Below are 20,865 nucleotides of genomic sequence, written 5' to 3'. Positions count from 1 at the left end.
TATATATATATATATATCTTAAGTGTTTTAATACAAATATTCAACAATTATAATATAAATTGCTATAGAAAACATTAATAAAACAGGAGAAATGATTAATTAAATAGATTCTATTATCAGCTATAGGAAGTTATTAGTTTCATCTTCGCCTACTAAACTGATAAATTAGAAGGGTAAACTAGGCGTTATTAGTTGGTCCTGGACCAGGACTCCTGGTATACTTATAATTACATGAGAATGATAACGAAAGGCCTAGGTGTAAATTTGATTTGTGTTTGTGGATTCTATAGAGGATGACCAGAGACAAGAGTGGTCGTTGAAAGGTAAATACACCTTTCCCTTGGATATAGTCGTTAAGGGAGGTGCTTCCGTGGTCGGAGTGACTGCTACTGGGGAAATTATTTTGTCCACGAACTATACATCTAAACGTTTCTTTGTATTCTACTTCAATCCCGAAAGAAAAACTCTTGAAAGAGTCAGAGTTCAAGGCTTTGAAGCGTTTGAGAATCCTACTAGAGTTTACACCTTTGTAGACTATGCTGAAGATCATAAGTTTATAAACAGACTCTAGCTAGCTAGCTAGTTTGCTTCTAAATGGAGTTTTTTCATCTACATGTTCTAATGTAAGCTCCATCGTTTTGTTTCCCAAGTTTTTCTCTTGATGTCCTTATTTTTTTACATTAACTGAAAGCAAAACAATGTTCTCTTTTCTTTTATTCAAACTAATAATTCCCACAATAAATGCATTTTCATAGAAAATTCACAACTCTCCATATTATAGTTCTTTTTTTTTTTGGAACAAATTCTCTCCATATTATAGTTTAAAACGTACTTTTCTAAATCAAAACAATGTTTTCAAACTAAAGTTAACTAACCAATCTGTTGAATTCAATCGTTAGTTTCACGTTTTTGTTGTTTGCTTCCGTGGTTTAGTCTTTGAATTTGTTAATTTTTGCATGCTTACTTCACTTTTTTTTCCTCTTTCTATGCTTCACTTGTTTAGTTCTTGTTCAGCTTTTCTTATTTAAGTTTGTTTTTAGAAGAAAAATTAGAAACAATCACTGTTTTCGTTTGGTTCATAAAGTGTCTTATATATTCTTATAAGTATTGTTTTGTTTCTTGTGGTTCGACCCAACAAAAATATTGCCGTTTTTTTGTGGTCAGAGTTTAAAATTTGACACGCAAGTAAAAAAAACATTGTTACAGTTGTATGCACAAGAACTAATTAATTCGAAACGTAATTTATAAAGTTAAGAACCTAGCTAGTTATTTTAATAAAATGACATGACTGTCAGATTATGTAAATAAGTGAAAAGAAATCACGGTCAATACGACCTAAAGTAAGAACTATCCTTGACGTAAAATTTTATAACTTAAAACTATTTATGTAAAATAATAAGTGAAAGTTTCCTTTCTTTTTTAAGTAACTGTACCTTTCGAATACCTAACGCCTACGACAAACTATCTTATATTTAAAAATTATATATATAGCATAGCAGCTTAGAATTAATGTCGAAAACAAGTAGAGAAACATTTCATGTGTCTATACAAAACATATACACATTCATGTCCCTATTAGCCATTTAGATACACAATTATTGATCCCTAAAACCCACAAAGTTTCAGTTTTCTAAACTAAAATATTAAGTAGCTAGACGGATATAGAGACAGGTAACTTCAAACCACTAGCTACATCGATTGCTCGAAAATAGAAGTATAAATTATAGATCTTCACCGACATTCTCGTAGTCTATAACTATTTCCTAATTTTCATGTTATTCCTTTCTTCCTTCCGCAAAGTCTTTTTGCTCTTGATTATAGTACGGTGTGTTTTAAAGATGAGACTTCTATTTCACAAATTAATTAGTATATCAAACATAGTCTATCCCACAATCCTACTCATATAGATATGGTATAAAATTAGCTAGAAATGTATTTAATGATGAATAAATAAATAAAAGAGTAGGGAAAATTAGGATTTTCTTCTAGACAAATTGTTGTTACCATGTGAGAGGATTGTGAGGAGTGAGCTGGACATTGTACAAATTTGGAATATATAAATACACCCACCCAATACGCATATATTATGCTAATTTGGGTGGACCATTAAATGGGAGTTTAAAAATATATATATATATATATAAGTTAAAGAAAAGTTTTTTATATTTTATTTTCTTATATTTCTTGAAAAAGATTGATTAAATTAGGAGGCAAAAGGTGCTCTATGAGGAATGCCTTTTCGTCGCCTAGAATTAGAGGTATGAGTTGGAGGATGCGTGCCTTTGTGCGTTTCTTGTTGTCTTTCTTTACGCAATCTTTCTTCTTCCTCTTCCTTATTCTTCCTCATTCCTTCAACCTGACATTTTTATCATGATGATCACATCATACATTTCCCTTTTGCAATTGTAACGTATATACATTTTCTTAATATATACTTTATAAGAGACTAACAACATGTATTATGCGAACAAAGATGATTCAATGTATTTATCATACATATAACTAAACCGTGTATCCTAAAACTGATATCTCATTTTCAATTGGACAAATAAATTTGAAGACATTAATTACTAATAATGATGAAAATATGCATAAAAACCAATGTTGTTGGTCTAGTTGTAATAAAGTACTCGTGTTATCATCAATTGACTCCACATTGGCTTATATAGTGAAATGTGCATTCAGAAAAAGTTTAGGTGAACGAACCTTGCAACCCAAGGAACAGAAGCGAAAGGGATCAAGAAGGGTTCTGCAACATGTCTCACATAAGTAGGACATGGTTTTTGGGTTGGAATAGGCGGCGCCATGAGAGGAGTTCTTAGGCTGAGGTCTCTCGTTTAAGAAGAGAACCCTCGCGCTGTTGATGACATAAGTTTGCACTCCTCTTATGTCCATTGCACTCTCTATCTCGGATACTCTCACCACATCATGATACGACGATCTTCTTATCTGTCTCCGTGCCAAAGATCGATAAAGAATTGGGTTGAGTGAAAAGTGATATAAGTATGCAATGTGTGTTGAGAAGATGGTGGACCTGAAGGACGGGGTGGTCAATGTGGAAGGAGGAGCGGCAGTAGAAGCAAAACGCAGCGTTTTGACAGGAGAGGCAGAACATGTTGCACTCATTCCGCGGCATCTCGCGGTGTTGAGGACAAATGCTGAAGAAGTGTGCTCTTAAGAGACCTTCCAGCCATTTTGGCTCCTCCATTAATCCCTGTCCTGTTTAATTTATTTTTCTAAGAAAACAAGAATTACAATATATATGCAAAAAGAGAAGATCGAGACAAAATATCATATACAATGTAATAAATAACGAAGAACACATGCTCTTGCCATTGGCATTACCTTTATGAAGATGATCAGTAGAGAGAGGGAAGGAGGGAAAGAGAATGGGTATTAGATGATTTGATTTTAGGGAAACGAGATGTTAAGGGTAAGAGAGCAAAGGAGATATACATTTTATTTTATTGTTGGTAAATGAAGATTTTATGTTTTTTTCTTCTTATTTATAGGGATTGTTAGATATCTTTTCATCTCTTAGTTATTTAATATTTATTGTTAGTTATTGGGGAGAGGAAGAAAAGGATATGTATGATTAGATATGATGTTTGGTTAAGGTTGATTCCAAACCATTTGATTGGGCCATTGGGTAATGAGTCCGATGACAAGAGTGTATAGTTTTCATTTCTTTTCATAAGAAAGGTACAAGTGTAAAGACATAGATCAAATTTTGTTTCAACTTTAGACTTTTACAATTACAACCAAATTATTTTGGTCAAGCATGATGAAAAATATAATGAATATATGAAAATATAATGAAATTAATATGTAATTAATTTTCATAAAAAATATAATGAAAATTAATTTTGTTCAGTTCTTACAAAAATATGAAAGATATTAAATACTATACTAAAAATATCTTATGTGAAGAAAATATATGAATACATAACATATATGAAACATTGTCTTTGTTGCTCTCTTCTTTTGACATATGTCATTTTATCTTTCAATTTTTAGTGCTAAAGTTATTCAATTTGAAAAAAAGAGTTATTTTTCTCCGTCTAAAATATAATAAGTTATATTTTTATATTGAAATAAAGTAGTTTAAGATAACTAATACTTTTTCTTATGAAATATTAACCTAATTTCTTGATCAAGACTTCAAGAAGTGAGATTTAGGAGTCACGAGTTAGAATCAGAATAACATTAACAACGTAAGATACTAGAATTTACTAAATCAAAGAATATAAAATGTAAATGTATGCAGAAATTAATCAAATATAAGTTGTAAATCCATTGTGGTATTTTATTCGATTGTTATTACAAAATAATGTACTATTTACTACAAGTTATGATATTGCTTATAAAAGATTTGAGTTATTTTCAAAATAAATAAATGGTTTCAAAGAATGTATGAATTTTAGAGAATTTTGCACCATTTAATTTTTTTCATTATTTTATTAAAAAAACTTTATAATTGTTACATTGATGAATCGTTTAACCATAGAACAATTAATACTTGCATGTTCAGAAAAAATAAAATATTAATTTTTCTTTAATGTTGAAGAGAAAAGTTTGAAAGTAAATTTAATTGAGAAATAATGCTAAAGTAAACAGAACCAAAGACAAACAGAGAAGTAAATCTACTTCTAAAAGAAGTCAATATTTCTAGAAGAAGAAAAAAAAAACCATGTAAAAACTTCTAAGGTGTCACTTTAAAGTTTTTTTTTATTTTTTTGCTTGTTAGATTAAAAAAAAAAATAATTAATAATTTTTTGAGTTTCTTTTCTTAGTGAAAAAAACGAATAGGTGTATGTATTTTATATGTTGATCTATTAAATAAGATGATAGTTTGAAAAAAGATGATATACATATGAATATATGATGGTTTACATAGATTTAGATATATCTCTTCTGACATGAAAGCTAAGTTTGGACATGTACGTATGAGTTTAGATATTAAATTGCCTGAATATACAGATGTACTTTTTTTTTGGTTATAAATTTAACTCTCTCTTTATTTTACTATTATTTTTATCTGTTCTCTAGCTTGAGAAAGTGACGCGATACTGAAGGCCAACATGTGCAGTGGTTGCATCGACCTTACGTCAATTCCCCGAATGGCTAAATATCATTATCACTTTATCAAATATTCTATTTGGGCAGTTATGGTATTTATTAAAAGGGTTCCAAACTTACGCATGAATCTAATTCCTAATCAGTATCGAAACTCGAAACCACTTTTATGGTGTCAAAGAGGTTCGATCCGTTGCAATAGATCCCGCATCATCATCTAAGGACCAAACCGATGATTTTTTTCGTTCTTTTGAGTTTTATTAACTTAAGAGATTTGTAGAAGCATTCACTCTTTCCTTGTATGTACGGGGGATGTAGTTGGAGACTACTTGTCTTTTCGGAGCTCAGATCCACTTCAAAGATCTTCATTTTTAAGTTCTATGATCGGTTCATGTACTACCAGATAATTAGTATTTATCTTGTTTTGTTTTTTTATAAAAAATTTAGGCTAAATGCGCCAAAATCAGACTATTTTTGGACTAGAAGTTTGTATCACAGCTCTCATGGACTATTACTTGATGTCTTATGTTTCGATCTTTATGTTTTTTATGAAGTATGTTTCGATCTTTTGGACTAGAAGTTTGTAAAACTCTTCCTTCGTAACTTTTTAAACATTGGGATTTTGATCCCTTTTTTTGTATGTGGTTTGATTTGAATGAAAGAAACCATATGTTTGCACAAAAAAAAAGTAAAGGAAACTTCAATTTTACATAACTAGAAAAAAATTGTAACACCCGTACCGTCGCAAAAGACGGAACAACATGTAATCCATCCGGTCTGACCAAAAACGTTTCTTTCTTTAAAATTCACCAACGAACAAACTTCAAACTGCAACTCTTAAACTTACTAACCTGGAGAAAAGGGGAAAAAGGGGGTGAGTAAACAAGTTTACTCAGTGAGGAGATCAAACTCTGCCCATTGGACATACAGTAATAACGTTCCAAATATAATCAACAACTATTACTTAGCATAGATTCAGAATGTTTATCAATCAAACAAACAAGCAAACATCTTATTTCTCCTCAATAACTTTCATCTTAGTTTAATCACTTCTATGGCAACTACCACATTTAAACATCTTAGTTTTACTTTCTTATAGGTTTGGCCATTATCACTTTTTCTGGCTCACAAACCCCATTCCTGGAAGACCACGGCCCATAGCTCGATTCTTCCCGTACTGCTCGTCAGCGGTTTATGACCTGCAATGAACCCGTCGGTCCATTACAGTCCAACATCCTCAAGTATCTTTTGTTTTCTCATTCTCATTCTCATTCTCATGAATGTTCATAATTATATTTATAATATGATATATACGTTAACTCATAACATCAAATCATGTAACTATTGTGCTTCACATATATCATGTTACTAACAACCTACTTACCATGCACACAAATCCACACAAACATTTTCAATCAACAAACAATTCTTGAGTCTATACCCAGCAACTATCGAAGAGTACATAAGGAAAGAGGTTACTGTTATCCGCAAATACCACCCTCACCTTAGCCATTGGATTGAATCCTTAGTCTATATCTAGCATCAACAGAAGACCCACTTCAACAACAATCCTCAAGCTGCAGCGGTTTAGATAACCCGATCAGAAATTATAACAAAAATATTAATTCATAATATTTAATCCATTTAAAAACAACCCAACCCAAAGTCTTGATTTAACTGGTTATTTTGGTGTTTTCTCAATTAAATTAATTAGACCTAAATCTAATAATTTAATCCACCATAACTTCATCTTTACGATCCCATAAACTGAGTTTGATTTAATAACCAATTCCATAAATCAAACCACCTAATTGAAGAAACCACCATCTATTACACGTAACATCAACACCACAAAAGTCAACCCACATCCTTATCAATTAAAATCCGGTTCTGTATTTTAATTACGATCCTTGGTCAAGTCCGTTAAACTTCTCGGTTCAATAATGAAGAAAACACAACAACACCAGCATGAGACAAGGTGCAACCGATCGATTACCTTTCTCGACAATTACTCTCGACAGATCTGATCGGCGGCTTGAAATCGACACGGCCATTCAAGCTTCAGCGGTTAGGTCCTCATCGCTCAACAACGCAAGAACAACAACAAATCATAAGACAGGGTCAGTAACTTCTTGTGCAAGCTACATAAGAAAATAGGGTTTCCTTACCCTTAAATATATCTCCGATGGACCACGACTGCTCCGGTGACAACGCCTGACATCTCCGGTGACACACGGAGGCGGACTAACCAGCGGTGGTGACCGACGGTGGTGAAAGCTTACGTTCTTCTAACAACGCTTCTTCTCCACGAGACTCACGACAACAACAAGGCCTCTCGATAACTTTCTTCTTGGTAACAACATCACCAACAACAAGATCACGACTTCAGATCTCCAAGGATCAAATCAAGCTGCTAGTGTGTTTTTAGGGTTAGGTTTGCGTTTCTCTTTGACGGCAAAGTGGAGAAGGAGATACATATACACCACACGACATTCCTTTTGTCGTTTTAATCGTTTTGCTTCATTTGGGCCTTTTAATGGACTGATCTTAGAAACAGAATAAACTGGCCCAACTATAAAATCGGGATGTTACAAAAATGTTAACTATGAAACAAAAGGAAATAGCTAAAAATATCTTATGATAAGATTTTTATCAAACAAAAATGAAATGAGTATTTGGCATTACTGTATTTCATTAAACATGATGTGGGTTTTGAACCCAAAAGGATATGATCCGGCTCACCAAAATTAATCTCCAAATCATATGCACTAACTTTTTTTATAATACACATAACTGTACCTTTTCATATAGTTATTTAGTTAAATATTGTTTTCGTAAACGATCTTTTAAACATTTGCAATTACAGAAATTTTATATCTAGTCTTAATATATTTCAAATTATTGTAAATTTTGATTAAAAAACTCCCAAAGTGGTGTTTTCATTGTATGGTATATATATACCAAATAAGGTTGAACCAATAGCATTTGACTTAACGACTTGACATTCTAAAATATATTACTTCCTAGTGTCGTTTATCTCTCTCAATCTTTTTTTTTTCTCTCTCCCTCGCCCTACAATCACAAGATAGGGAAGCAAAAAGAAAGTGATCCATAAAAGAGTCGTCTGAATGAAGAACACGTCAGTTGTTCATCTGGTGATTCTGTGTCTCATTGTGTCATGTACCAATGGAGAAACCAAACCTGAAAGAAGCAACTCCGATGGATCCGAATCTTGGGGATACGTCGAAGTTAGACCAAGTAACGTTCTTTATATCTCTCACTCTTCTACCCAATTTTCAAGAAATTACTTGGTTTATAGTAAGATATGACTAAATGGGTTTTGTTTTTGACTCTTTTTTTTTTTTTTTAATTTTCTAAATCAAAACATAGAAGCACACATGTTTTGGTGGCATTATAAAAGTCCATATAGAGTTGAAGATCCTTCCAAACCATGGCCTATCATCCTCTGGCTCCAAGGTGGACCTGTAAGTTTATATTTGTAGGTGTATCTACTTTTTTATGTAACATGTTGTTCTCATCTCATTCGTCTTTTTATACATTAGGAATATATATTTTGTTTAGTGATCATAATGTTTCAATTATTTTGATTTTGATGAGAACAGGGAGCTTCAGGGGTTGGAATAGGAAATTTTCAGGAGGTTGGTCCATTAGACACATTTCTCAATCCCAGAAACTCAACTTGGTTGAAGAAAGCCGATCTCTTGTTTGTGGTACGTATTTATTTCCTTTTTTTCGTTTTTTATTTTCATTACCAACAATATTTTATTCTTCTTCTTTGATATAGAATAAAAGAAAACTGTAATTTTAAAAGAATATTATTAATTAGTGTTGCGTAATATCTAATTTGATCAGTCTTTAAGCTTACTCACATATGTTGAATTTAATCATTTTATTTTAATTGGAAAAAATAAAGGATAGTCCAGTTGGGGCAGGGTACAGTTTCGTGGAGGAGAATCAAAAGGAATTGTATGTGAAAAGTGATGAAGAAGCAGCAGAGGATTTGACCAAACTGTTGCAACAACTCTTCAACAAAAAACAGACATTAAACCAAAGCCCTCTCTTCATTGTTGCTGAATCTTATGGTGGCAAAATCGCGGTTAAGCTCGGTTTATCGGTTTTCGAATTGGTTAAATCTGGCAAGTTGAAGCTTCATCTAGGAGGTAAAGAGATATTTTTATTTATTTTTGTTTGAATAAAATGAAACTAATAATGTAAGATACATAATGTGTGAATAGGAGTGGTTTTGGGAGATAGTTGGATATCCCCTGAAGATTTTGTGGTGAGTTTGAGTTTCATCAATTTTGTTACTTGTCACTTGTTACTTGTTGTAGTAAATAATAGTAACTCAATTATATATTTGAGATTATAATGAAATTAACATGATATGATTAAACTAATGGTTACAGTTTTCATGGGGACCTCTTCTCAAGTATGTCTCTAGGCTTGATGACAATGGCTTGGATCTCTCAAATAGGTCTTTCTCATTACAAAGATCTTTTTTTATATTCTAAATTAGTACATAATAATTAGTTATCTCTCTAATCCATATATATATATATATATATCTATTACTATTGTTAGAACAGCTTAGCCGAAAAGATAAGAAAACAAATAAAGATTGGTGACTACGTCGGAGCCACGCTAACGTGGATGGATCTTGAATCCTTGATTAGCAACAAATCCAATTCCGTCGTAATTATTTCTCTTTTTTTTTTTTTGCATCCATTTTTTTGATAAAAAGTGAGATACTTTACACGTTGGTTTTGTTGTAGGATTTTTACAACTTTCTATTGGATTCTGGCATGGACCCTGTCTCGCTTACAACGAGTTTAGAAATGAAAAAACAAAATAGAATAAAAAAGTATTCGAGCTACTTAAATGGTTTGAGAAGTTTGAGTGACGTAAAAGAAGGAGAGGAAGGAGAGGAAGGAGACCTTAACACATTAATGAACGGCGTTATTAAGAAGAAGCTCAAGATCATTCCCAAAGACCTCATGTAAGTATAGTATAACTACTTCTCTTAATCGTTAATTTAATCATTTTTTTAGTTGTTAAGTGTGGTGTTATTTTGTCATATGTGTTTTACAAAATTAACAGATGGGGGAACAATTCAAATGACGTGTTTGCAGCGATGTATGCTGCTTTTATGAAACCCGTAATCGAAGACGTAATCATTCTTCTTCTATTATTGAATAAATTTATTTAAATCAGTTTCAATTATTTGAACGTTAGATATGATATTTTATATAATTAATTTGTGGCAGGTCGATGAGCTTCTTGCCAAGGGGATAAATGTGACCATCTATAATGGTCAAGTAAGACCATCATTATCTATATTGAGCTGATATGAAAAAATGAGAAATCATTTGCATTTGCAAAAAGAAACTGTTTATTATTAAAACAAATTGACATGTGGTTTATACTCACGCAGCTTGATGTTATCTGCTCAACAAGTGGAACTGAAGCATGGGTTCACAAGCTCAAGTAAGACCAATATTCCCAAAAAAAATACTTAATATCGGGTAAAAGTAAAACTAATCAATGCTAGGGAATAATGTTGTTGGTACTATTAACTTCTTTTTTAAAAAGTTGATGGTGATTTTGGTGATAATAATGATGGATGTGTGAAGGTGGGGAGGGCTAGAAGAATTCAAGAATATGGAAAGAAAGCCATTATACTGTGAAAGTGACAAAGCAACAAGAGGCTTTACCAAATCATACAAAAATCTCCATTTCTATTGGATTCTTGGTGCTGGTCATTTTGTAAGTACATACATTTCTCATTATTATCCTTTAGTAACTTCTCTCTTCTTTCATATTATGTCATAGAGATATTTCTTGCAAAACTTGATTTGGTCAGCCATCACAAAAAATATTAAAAATGTATATACAGTTAGTTCATATTTAATGAATAACGTGAGAGATACGTGATGCATCTATTAAACGAAAGCACAAGTAAAGTCTCTTTTGTAGTTTTGTCTTGTGTCCGTTTCATGCTTTCTCTCTGTCTTTTTTATTCTTTTTATATCAAAACGAATTGTCGACTCTGTCTCTTTAATGCTTTTAACAATGTCTGAAATCTTTTATAACCTTTTTTTTTTTCCTTTATCAAAATTTTATACTTCTGTCTTTTTTTCAGATATTCAATAGTGGTTCAAAAAATAGAACTTCCTTTTCTTTTCCACGCAACATTAATTATAATATGGTAAAATAATTTGGAAAAATAATATGTCGAATGTTTTTGTGGTAAAAAAAAAAAAAAAAAAAAAACAGGTACCAGTAGATGAGCCATGTGTTGCATTAAACATGGTTGGAGAGATAACCAAGTCACCACAACTTTGACCACTCTTTCTTCCACAACTTCCACATCACAACATGATGACGACGTCTTTCACATCTGATTGATTTTATAACTCAAAACGTTATAAGCTAATAAAAGAGTCAACAGTGAAACTACTACACATGCTTTGTTTTTTTCCTTACCTTTTTCATCTATCAAAAAAAGCTGATAAACATTTGATATATGTAACATCACTGCTTTTTTTATTCTTATAAAAAAAATCATTCATCCAATCGACAAAGGTAGAGAAAGTAAAAGAATCGGGTTTAATACAAATACTTAAGACATTAATTAAGTAATTAAAGGGAAGAAGAGTTGTGCGTTACAAATCTTCAAAAATGTACAACTTCAGGAGGATCTTTTACACGAAACCAATAGTAAACTACGAAGAAGGGGCCTATCCTCAAATTTACACCACTCGATACAAATGCAAAAGTAAGAACAGACAGGACAAGACCAGAAAGAAAGAAAAAGAAGTATTACTTGCTGTTGCTGAAGATTCCAAAAAGCTTCTAGACTGTTCTACGCAGAAGCTGATTCGATCTTCTCGATAACTTCCAGCCGCGTTTTCCTCTTCCAACCTTTCATGGTGGCTACTAAATTCACCAGTCCCACGACTTGCGCTTTTGTATATTCTTGTATATTTACAACCCATGTTTACACATTTTCATCAAACTACTCGAGAAGCAAAATTCATCGGTTTGTTTGATTTATGCAAGACCGAAGATTTGTTTATTTACCGGACGAGCCCTTGCCCAGTGAACATATTCCGTCTCTGGCAGATAGTATGCCTGAAAAGAGTGATGATTTTGGTTTAAGCTTGTAACAAATGTTTCTGTTTTTTGAGTCTGCATATACACATGAGTTTCTGTGTTGCTTACCTTGATAAATGTTTCGACTATTTGTAACTTCGGCTTCACATTTGTAGGCACAAAGTGCTGTAGCCCGTTTATTAGAACCTACAAGAAGATGGATAATTTGGATCAAAACCGACTCACGTGATTCAATATATCTGAATTGCAGCTGTGTTGTTTATGTGAATTTTCTATATTAGTATTAAAATGTCCTCCTGTCAATGTTGATTGAAACATCTATTATTCATGTATACAGTTCCTGATCTTGTGTAGAAGAGAACACTTGGAAAAAAAAGCAGGAACAGTACCTGAAAATCTAATAACATGAGAGCACGTCCTTCATTAGTACATCTTTTTATTCGTGATAAACCTTCAACAAGAATCTCCGCAAATATTTCAACTCCATATCCCAGTAGGCGGTTTTGGACCTACAAATATATGAAAAAGGTTTAAAATGGATACAGATTTCACTATAGTTTTATAAGAGAACATTCGCAATCTGATTTCTTAATCAAATTAAATTGCATGCTGTCCGTCAGTTGATTGATTATGCAGTAGAATTATGTTCAGTTTGATTGTCTCACACACACACACATACAAAACCAAAAAGCCTCAACAGGTGCAAACTACTAGTAGGGGGCTCAGGAAATCAGTCACCACTGATGTCCCAATCCAAAGATGCATGCATTGATATATTCTGGCAATATTGTTAACTTCTGGAATTGATGAGGTTAGAGAGCAATTTACCTCCGGTGAAATGCCTCCATGAGCAAGCCTTGTTTTGTAGTGTTTGAATTCCCCGAGCATTAAATCAACATACCTGTCCATTTAAAGAGTTTATTACATATGACATAGTAGCGATGCAATGAATGGTCCAGCACGCCAGTGCATTAAATTTCTAAATCAAAATTCGGCAGTTAAACAGGTAGCTTGCCAATTATAGTTTTGTACAAAACGAGAAATTTTTTTTCTAAAAAAACCAGTTTTGAAACTATGAACATTAAATACTTCATGATTCAGTTGAAAGGGAAAATAGTGTAAAAGATTGATGAAGTAACAAACCCATTATGCTCCATTCCAAGCTCCTTGACTTCCCATTTCGAATTAGCTATCCGGTCGACATATCTGTAAAATTAGTTGAAGCTGAATGAATATACATACCCCCACTGAGAACCAGTGTTCAACTTTAGCATACCAATGAATTCACAGTATATACATTCAATGTAACAGTTTTAAAACTCCTGAGGTCAATAAGAACAAGAACAGAAGGCGCAAGAGACAAAAAATGCAATTTATCTAATAACTTCTTTTGAAGCACAAGCTCAAAATAGATTGGCAATTTACCCATTAACATGCAGCAGTATCCTCGCAGTTGTCCTATGTATGTGCTCTGTCAGATCAGGTACGGAACCAACCTGATGAATCATTCCACTTAATGCAACTCCTTCAAATATATTTGCTACCACATATTGTATATAAATAGTTTTTCATTATATATATATATATATATATATATAGGAGAAATTAGTTTCGCAAAAGAATACAATGAAACTAATGATCAGGTCCTGCATAATCCATTATTTGATAAAGCCAAAAGCCTATTAGATGCTACAGAGGTCTTTGTATAATAAGTTTGTATGTTGTCAACAGCATAGCAAAGTAAGGCTCCAACCAGAGTTTCTCTTAATGTAAGGAATCAAAACTGAAAGAGATGCATACCAGTTGACCAAAAAAGTCTTCAACCAGAGAGCCATTTCTTGACATAAGCATTGATTGGAGATGAGCCTTTGATTTATGTAATATCCGAGCCACAAGAGAAACAGTGTCCACTGCAGCACATCTTTCCTGCAAGCGATAATAAAGAATCCTTTCATTACACAACCTTGAGATATAATGAAGAAGTGAGGCAGCTGCTCTTCTCTTCTCACACTTCATACATGAAGTACGCGAAAAAATAAATGAATAGGAATGGTTCAGGTTATACCTTGAGACTAAAAGATACGCCTGATAAGTGACCAGAAGTATTTAAGGGATTTGCTGGAGTCACGTCCGCAAGACTATGAACTGTGTTGGGAAAGGCAAGTGAAGAAGAAGGTGATGATGTAAGGTTAGGTTTTATCCATTGCTCACACTCTTGTGATATCCGGGATAAGCTGCTTTTCAAACGATCTGCATTTCAACATTTTGAAGTATATCTATGTTGAGCAAAATGGCTTTCCATATTGTAGCATCAGGGGGGTGGAAACTTTACAAAAGGAACGAATCAGTAACTCACGATTGAAAGAGTCAGCGACTCCTTTTCCACCTGAATTAGTATTTTCTTGACCAAATACTTGATATACAAAATAGAAAAAGACCCCAAACAATTGGCATATTCCCTATAAAATTTCAAACAGGAGTAAGAGAAGCTTTAAACTAGAAATCGAGGGAGAATAGTAAAGATATCTGCAGAATTCCAAGAGTTAGGATTGGTACCTTAAAGAATTCAACGTTAACAATTTCTAGTTTCTGCATAAGCCTCGCGTACTTATCCATTGATCTAAGACAACGAACACAGTAAATGCAATTCGATGTCATAAAAGTGACCTGGGGAAAATATGCGATAGAAAGGCTGACATTATAATTTCAAACATTTGCTAAGCGGCATATATTACCTTAGAAGACAAAGGGACGATCCTGTTTGAGCTGTCAAATCCTCATTAGTACAATGTGAAGATAAAGTCCTTGATTGACTACGTGTAAAACTTCGTCTTGGAAGCTGACTATCCTCATCAATAAAGTCAGCAAGAAGGTCTTCGTTTTCATCTTCGGAAACCGGACTACCTCCATTAACGCGTATTTTATCTCTTATCTTGGGATTCACAACATCATCGTGAATACTATCATTCCCTTCATCATCTCGAGAGATAGCTCCATTGGCTGAGGAGCAGTCTTGATCTTCTCTATAGTGAGTTAACTTTGCTGAGAAGGGGTTTCCACTTTTCAGCCAATAAGAAAATCCACTCCTGTTACCACTTGGATCAACCGAGTTATTTGACTTATTCGAGTGAGGGAATCTGGAAGAACCAGTGGCACTGCGGGAAGAAATAATTAGGGGAGCCCCATCCCCCACAAGACCAGCAAAATTAATAGTTTGCACAGTATCAGGAGACAATTTTGTCCATGTCTCCTTCTCCAGAACCATTTTAAGCGCCTGTTAGGGAGAAAAACCAAACAAAATTTACCTTCACGTTATTATGTAGGAGAGATGATGCATGAGAGTAACTAGGTATGTGGTATTAGCAATGTTAGCCCAATGGGCATGTGAAACTGAACTTACATGCATGCTTTGCCTATGAAACGCAGTGAAATAATTTTCACATACACCCTTTAGCTTCTCCCTAAAATCAACAACTTCAAATCCACAGAATGCTTCCCCAGCAAGGATAAAGATGCTCAGGTCTTCATAACTTTTTAGGAACTGATGTATACTTGTTGATGAAGCACCTGGGGAAGAGAGCAAAACTGAGACACGGCTCGTTGTAAGTTGCCAAAGATTTCTTCGTCCTCTCTGAAGAGTTTCTGAAACAAAAGCTGCACTTTCTTTTCGTAGATAGTACCATGGCGACTGGCCACATGATACTGCATCTCCAGAATCTCTAGGCTCATCTGTTGCACTATCAGACGCCTGCAGCACCTGCTGCACGGAACTGGATGTTCCACTTCCATCAGACTCTTCAGCAGAAATTGTACAAGAAGGTATACTTCCAGAACTCATGGCTGATGCGAGGCCCCCATCCTGTGGGTCGCATGAACTTCTAGTTACTGAATCAACCATTTGAGTTGTTTTAGAACTTGGTGAGATCAAACTTTCTACCTGTTCCAGTTCAGAAGCTTAGCCCTTATAAACCATTAGAGATAATTTAAACGAAGTGACGCGGACAACATACAGAAAATTATCTAAAGGAAGTCGACAATGTATAAGATAAACCATCAAAGAGAAAATATTGGACCTATTATTAAACAACTTGTTTTAGGAATGAAACAAAAAAGTATTGTACTGAAATCAAACAACTTATCAAAATTCTTGGACAATCAGTTACCAGACATGGAGCACATAGATACAAACAACACTTATTTGTTTGTTAACTAGGAAATAAAGTAATAAAGCATTCTTAGAGTTCTACACTACCAAACTAAACAAACACACAGAGAAACTATAAACAAATGCTAAGATTCCCACTAATTACAGCTTAAAAGATAAATGTTTTATATAATGAGTTTAGGTATAGTTCTGCTCAGATTATAGGTGAAAAGCCTGAACAGAGGTGTTTAAGACTATGATATCTAACAACAAATATTATAGCATTGAAATTCGAAACACGGGGTGTTTTAAGAACCCAATCAAGGTAATCAGAAGATGTTAAATACAAACTAAAGCAGGGAAAGGAACCTACCTTCATTTCTGGCGTGAAACTCATTATCTCATGGTATGAATATATTAACTGAAACAGCACAGCTAGTGTTCTCAAAAGACATTGCCTAAACTTGGATTCTGGTGTCTGAAGGCATAGGTCACTGTAGGTAAGTCTGAAATTAATTTAAGAAAAAAATCAGCAGGAATACTAGAATCCAAACAAAAAGGTGCCAGAGATAAATACTAGATACTGTAATAGGTACCAGAAATAACTCAGGTGCATAGAGCATACCTACTATATTGGGTAGCAGCACTGTTATCCTACAAAAACAACAAAGAATGGATCAAATATCTGATTGGTTTGATATGCTGACTTTAAAAACTCATTTCGTGGTTTGTAAGTATCATAAGTAAAAAAGAATTATCGCCTATGACAGTAATTGCATCTATGAGTATAAGATAAACCAGAACATGTAAAACAAACTGTAGCGGTCTTTACATTCTAAAAAAAAAAGGATGTCATCTATTAAAACACCACACTTGTTGACCATTCAATATATCTATCTGTATACCCTATATTTTCCATATTTTAAATTTCTATTTCGTGTATCTGCTAGGATCAAAAGTTACATCTACGAAATGATGATTAGCACAAAGGCAGTGCTCGTACCGAAACAAATCTACAGCTCAAGTTTTCCATTCTTATATGAGGCCGGAAAGTTTATTAGCAAGAGGTCGGCATGAAGTGCGCAACAAGGAAAAAGACTGCCATACACCAGAAAAAATGGGGAAAAACAGGATTGCACCATACACCAGCAAGCTCAATACATCCAACCATCCATCCAAGCATGCATGAATACATTCTACAGGAGCAACAATTGAATAATAAAATCACATACCTCCCCAACAATGGTCTTTAGCACTGAGTGGGTTTCTGAGATAACTTCTTGCATAAAGAAGCTTTGTATTTTTTCGGCAAGACCAGAGACATCACCGATCAGTGCATAAGCGTCAAGGACCTAAAAGTATGAGTACATAACAAGTTAAATACGCCACTGAACAAAATTTCCTGCCCGCTGACTGAACTGAAGGCCCACAATTCTATCCTTATAGTTTAAATATTTTAAGGAGAAAGCTATAGAGATTAACATGAGAATTAGTTGGCTTACTAACCATTACATAACTATCTTCTTTGAACTCCTGGCAAACGCCCAACAATAGTGAATCCAGCTTATGAAGAGTTCTTCCTAACCAAACCTTGAAAAGAGTATGAGAAGCTCAACCGACTGAAAATAGAATCATAAAGACAATTGTTGGTCATGAATAAGCCATAACTACCTCAACACCACGGGTCATCTCTTGGGCTGCTGAGAATTCAGATAGACTGTCAAGAAGCTGCAAATACTCCGATAGAACTTGAAACGCCTGCATAAGAAGGAATATATTTCCCATCTCTTTTTAGTTTCATATCATAAAATTACTATAATCCATATAAGAAAACCATGGTAGTATACAACAGAGACGGAGGTAAACTACCAACCTTGCAATAGTTTCCTTCTTCAACAAGGTCTTCAAGAGTTGACCGCATTACTCTTGCATGGCGGAGATCGGTTAGAATAGGAAGCATATCCTGCGAGTAGAGTAACTTAAACATTCTTAACAGTATGTTTGAATATTAACATAAACACTTAAGCCCTTGCTGATTAGCCGAGATTACACAATAGATTGTATGATTGTATCTAAGAAAGTACTTGCATATACAAATCCTTAAGAGATTAAAACAGACCAGATACTTGGTCACTTTCTAATAGGTGATAATATAGAGTAATTTTCTACACAACCTCCGTGCATTTTGATGGAAGGAAACTATATAACACATGAAAACAAAATTTCAAGAAAATAGATTAAAGAAACGACAATGGAGCCTAGATGTCTGAAATAAATAGAGAATCCTACCAGAAGAGCTTGTTTCTTTTTGGAATGATTGTGTACAATAAGATCTCTGGAGGCCTCATTCATAGAAGAAGTCAAATTTCGTCTTCCATTCTGGCAAGAAACACACAAAAACAGTCACAACCAAGTTCAAACCAGTTACAGATAAAATAGAAAATGAATCCACTGAATTGTTTATGTAAAGCTTAGAATATGGAACCGATACCTTGCAGATGACATTTGCAATCTTCAAATCTTTTTCAAGTTCTCTAACCAAATTCATCCCCTTCACTGGCCAAAAGCAAATATTAATATTCACAAAACCAAACGCATTATGGTCTTCTCAACCGACATCGTGTTTTCGTAAAGAGGAAAAAACGACAAGTCTTTTCAATTCAAGGTACTTACCCATTACTTCATGATGCTCCATAACATGGTGAGACAGATCTTCAGCCACTCTATCCAGCTGTACCAACCTCAAGGTGGCCTACACAGTTAAGAAAAAAAACCATATAAACTCCTTAACTAAAAACGTTCATCAACATTCTTAATCTTTCAGGAATCAGGATAAGACCAATATTCAATTCCTTGAGAGGAGTTAGTTACCTGCTTCTCAAAATAAGCCAACTCACTTTGATCATCCGGTACATTCTCCAAAATATGCATTACCGAATCAAAATCCTACACGAAAACAACAAAAACTATAATGTCACCACCATCTCCCAATATCACAAACACCAAACTAAAGCAGACACACACACACCTCTTCATAAAACCCTTGTTCAAGCTCTTCAACTTGTTGAGGAAGAGGTCTATTCCCATAAATTGAACTAAGCTCAGTAGCAGTAGAAGATATACTCAACCCCTGATCAGAAGGAAGTCCAGCCAAAGCACGAGCAACCGCCGCAGCAGCTGCAGCACGTGCAGGAATCTACAAAAAAATTGGATTTTTTATAACTTCAAATCTCCAAATTCTCTAAAAACTCCATTGGAACAAAGTTGAGAGAATTGAGTATAAATTACCTCAGGACGATCGGAGAAGGAAGGAGGAGAAGGTAAGAGACCAAGCGAAGTAGCGGATTTAACAGAGCTGAGGAACTTTTCACCAACCTTGGACAAATCCATCCCACCACTGCCGCCTTGGGATAATAAGAAAGGGAGTAAGAAGAAAACCCTAGAGCTCTCGAATCCAGCACCAGAACCAAGTTCGTTTAGATCTCCGCCATTGAAGAGGAATGGATTACTCAAAACTGTGCCGAATGGGAAGAGATTAGGCTGCATCTCTCAATCTCAAATCTCATCTTTTTTATAGCACTAGTAAGATCAATGATTGATCCATCAAAACAATTTCCTAAATCCAATACTGAGAGAGAGCGAGAGAGACAGAGAGAGAGAGAGGAGTGAATCGATTTCAAGATCGGAATGTGTTTTTACTTTCTTTTTTGTTGTTCTCCGGCGAGTCACACAAATCGGATCGTTCAAGTAATCGTGAAGAGAGAGATCTAGAAGGAGACTTTTTTTATTTTTGGTTCGACAGTGGTGTGGTGTGGTCTCTCTCTTTGGTTTTGGTTTGTTTTGTTTTTACCCAACCATAAAAAATGATTAACGACACTTTTTTTTGTTTTTTTTTTACACTCTTCTTCCAAATTTTCTCTAATAATAATGGTAAATGACAAATATGATAATGTTTTCTATTAGTGTTTACTCTATTAAAATTATGGGATTACAAAATAATTTCACTTATAAAATCCTCTGTCAAAACTACAAAAAACAAAAAAAAAACAATTTTATTATAATCTTGAGCAGAACCAAAAATCGAAATTAACCAATTCAACCAAATTTTTTTTTTAAAAAGATTTAATTAAAGCCGGCAAAATTAAGGCAGAACCGAGATTTGTTATAACCGAAAAATATTTTTTGTTTGGTTAGTTTGGTCCGTTCGGGAAATCCAACATGTCACAGAAGACGCAGCATGAAATTAGGGTTTGATTTGTGGCTGCGCTGCGGATGAGAGAGCATATTGTTTGAAAAGGAGCTTTTCAACCTACGGATGAGAGTCGGTTAGCCTTTTACATTGAGAGTCCTTTGAAAAGGAGCATATTGTTTGAAAAGGAGCATGCTCTGATGACTAGTTCCTTTACTACGTTGTTAGGCCAGGTGTAACACTTAGTGTATTCTTAGGCTTATTTAAATTGGAAAAAATAAAAAAGTGGGCTTAGATCAGTTTAATTGATCTTATTGTAAAA

The 20,865-nt window shown here is 34.0% G+C and overlaps 3 protein-coding genes and 1 long non-coding RNA gene across 10 annotated transcripts; 1 reads left to right on the top strand and 3 right to left on the bottom strand.

Moving 5' to 3' along the window:
- On the bottom strand, window positions 1,878-3,457 carry LOC104703606. 4 transcript variants are annotated; one of them, XM_010419644.2, is made up of 4 exons: window positions 3,346-3,457; window positions 3,035-3,236; window positions 2,707-2,949; window positions 1,929-2,356 (listed from the first exon to the last, which is right to left on the bottom strand). In XM_010419644.2, exons 2-4 carry the CDS (start codon window positions 3,206-3,208, stop codon window positions 2,204-2,206), a joined length of 570 nt encoding a protein of 189 aa, XP_010417946.1. In that variant the 5' UTR covers window positions 3,209-3,236; window positions 3,346-3,457; the 3' UTR covers window positions 1,929-2,203. The 4 variants fall into 4 exon arrangements, with proteins under 4 accessions (XP_019082843.1, XP_010417946.1, XP_019082844.1 ...); XM_010419643.2 differs by having other exon boundaries at window positions 1,932-2,356; window positions 3,035-3,219; XM_019227299.1 differs by having other exon boundaries at window positions 1,930-2,356; window positions 3,035-3,457.
- On the bottom strand, window positions 5,788-7,505 carry LOC104703605. Its single transcript, XR_754224.2, has 3 exons — window positions 7,073-7,505; window positions 6,581-6,653; window positions 5,788-5,927 (listed from the first exon to the last, which is right to left on the bottom strand). It is a non-coding gene; the product is annotated as an uncharacterized LOC104703605 (long non-coding RNA).
- On the top strand, window positions 8,056-11,626 carry LOC104703604 (serine carboxypeptidase-like 51). Of its 2 annotated transcripts, XM_010419640.2 has the most exons (13): window positions 8,056-8,334; window positions 8,467-8,561; window positions 8,700-8,807; window positions 9,011-9,257; window positions 9,333-9,376; window positions 9,504-9,571; window positions 9,684-9,789; window positions 9,870-10,093; window positions 10,195-10,264; window positions 10,362-10,412; window positions 10,529-10,581; window positions 10,728-10,860; window positions 11,371-11,626. In XM_010419640.2, exons 1-13 carry the CDS (start codon window positions 8,205-8,207, stop codon window positions 11,437-11,439), a joined length of 1,398 nt encoding a protein of 465 aa, XP_010417942.1. In that variant the 5' UTR covers window positions 8,056-8,204; the 3' UTR covers window positions 11,440-11,626. The 2 variants fall into 2 exon arrangements, with proteins under 2 accessions (XP_010417942.1, XP_010417943.1); XM_010419641.1 differs by lacking the exon at window positions 8,056-8,334 and having other exon boundaries at window positions 8,528-8,561; window positions 9,021-9,257.
- LOC104703602 (syndetin-like) lies at window positions 11,717-20,168 on the bottom strand. 3 transcript variants are annotated; one of them, XM_010419638.2, is made up of 25 exons: window positions 19,643-20,168; window positions 19,383-19,550; window positions 19,226-19,300; window positions 19,028-19,106; window positions 18,846-18,910; window positions 18,644-18,733; window positions 18,228-18,317; window positions 18,026-18,112; window positions 17,861-17,944; window positions 17,587-17,706; window positions 16,980-17,008; window positions 16,728-16,860; window positions 15,611-16,147; window positions 14,946-15,484; window positions 14,767-14,830; window positions 14,567-14,669; window positions 14,276-14,460; window positions 14,011-14,136; window positions 13,636-13,706; window positions 13,354-13,416; window positions 13,039-13,111; window positions 12,600-12,719; window positions 12,319-12,396; window positions 12,178-12,228; window positions 11,717-12,073 (listed from the first exon to the last, which is right to left on the bottom strand). In XM_010419638.2, the coding sequence occupies exons 1-25, from the start codon at window positions 19,898-19,900 to the stop codon at window positions 11,960-11,962; spliced, it is 3,402 nt and encodes a 1,133-aa protein (XP_010417940.1). In that variant the 5' UTR covers window positions 19,901-20,168; the 3' UTR covers window positions 11,717-11,959. The 3 variants fall into 3 exon arrangements, with proteins under 3 accessions (XP_010417940.1, XP_010417941.1, XP_019083614.1); XM_010419639.1 differs by lacking the exons at window positions 19,226-19,300; window positions 19,383-19,550; window positions 19,643-20,168 and having other exon boundaries at window positions 18,846-18,905; window positions 19,028-19,108; XM_019228069.1 differs by lacking the exons at window positions 11,717-12,073; window positions 12,178-12,228; window positions 12,319-12,396; ... (1 more) ...; window positions 13,039-13,111; window positions 13,354-13,416 and having other exon boundaries at window positions 13,658-13,750.

The sequence above is a fragment of the Camelina sativa genome, chromosome 7 (assembly GCF_000633955.1).
Source record: "Camelina sativa cultivar DH55 chromosome 7, Cs, whole genome shotgun sequence".
Lineage (NCBI taxonomy): Eukaryota > Viridiplantae > Streptophyta > Magnoliopsida > Brassicales > Brassicaceae > Camelina > Camelina sativa.
This window is presented reverse-complemented; position numbering and strand designations above follow the sequence as displayed.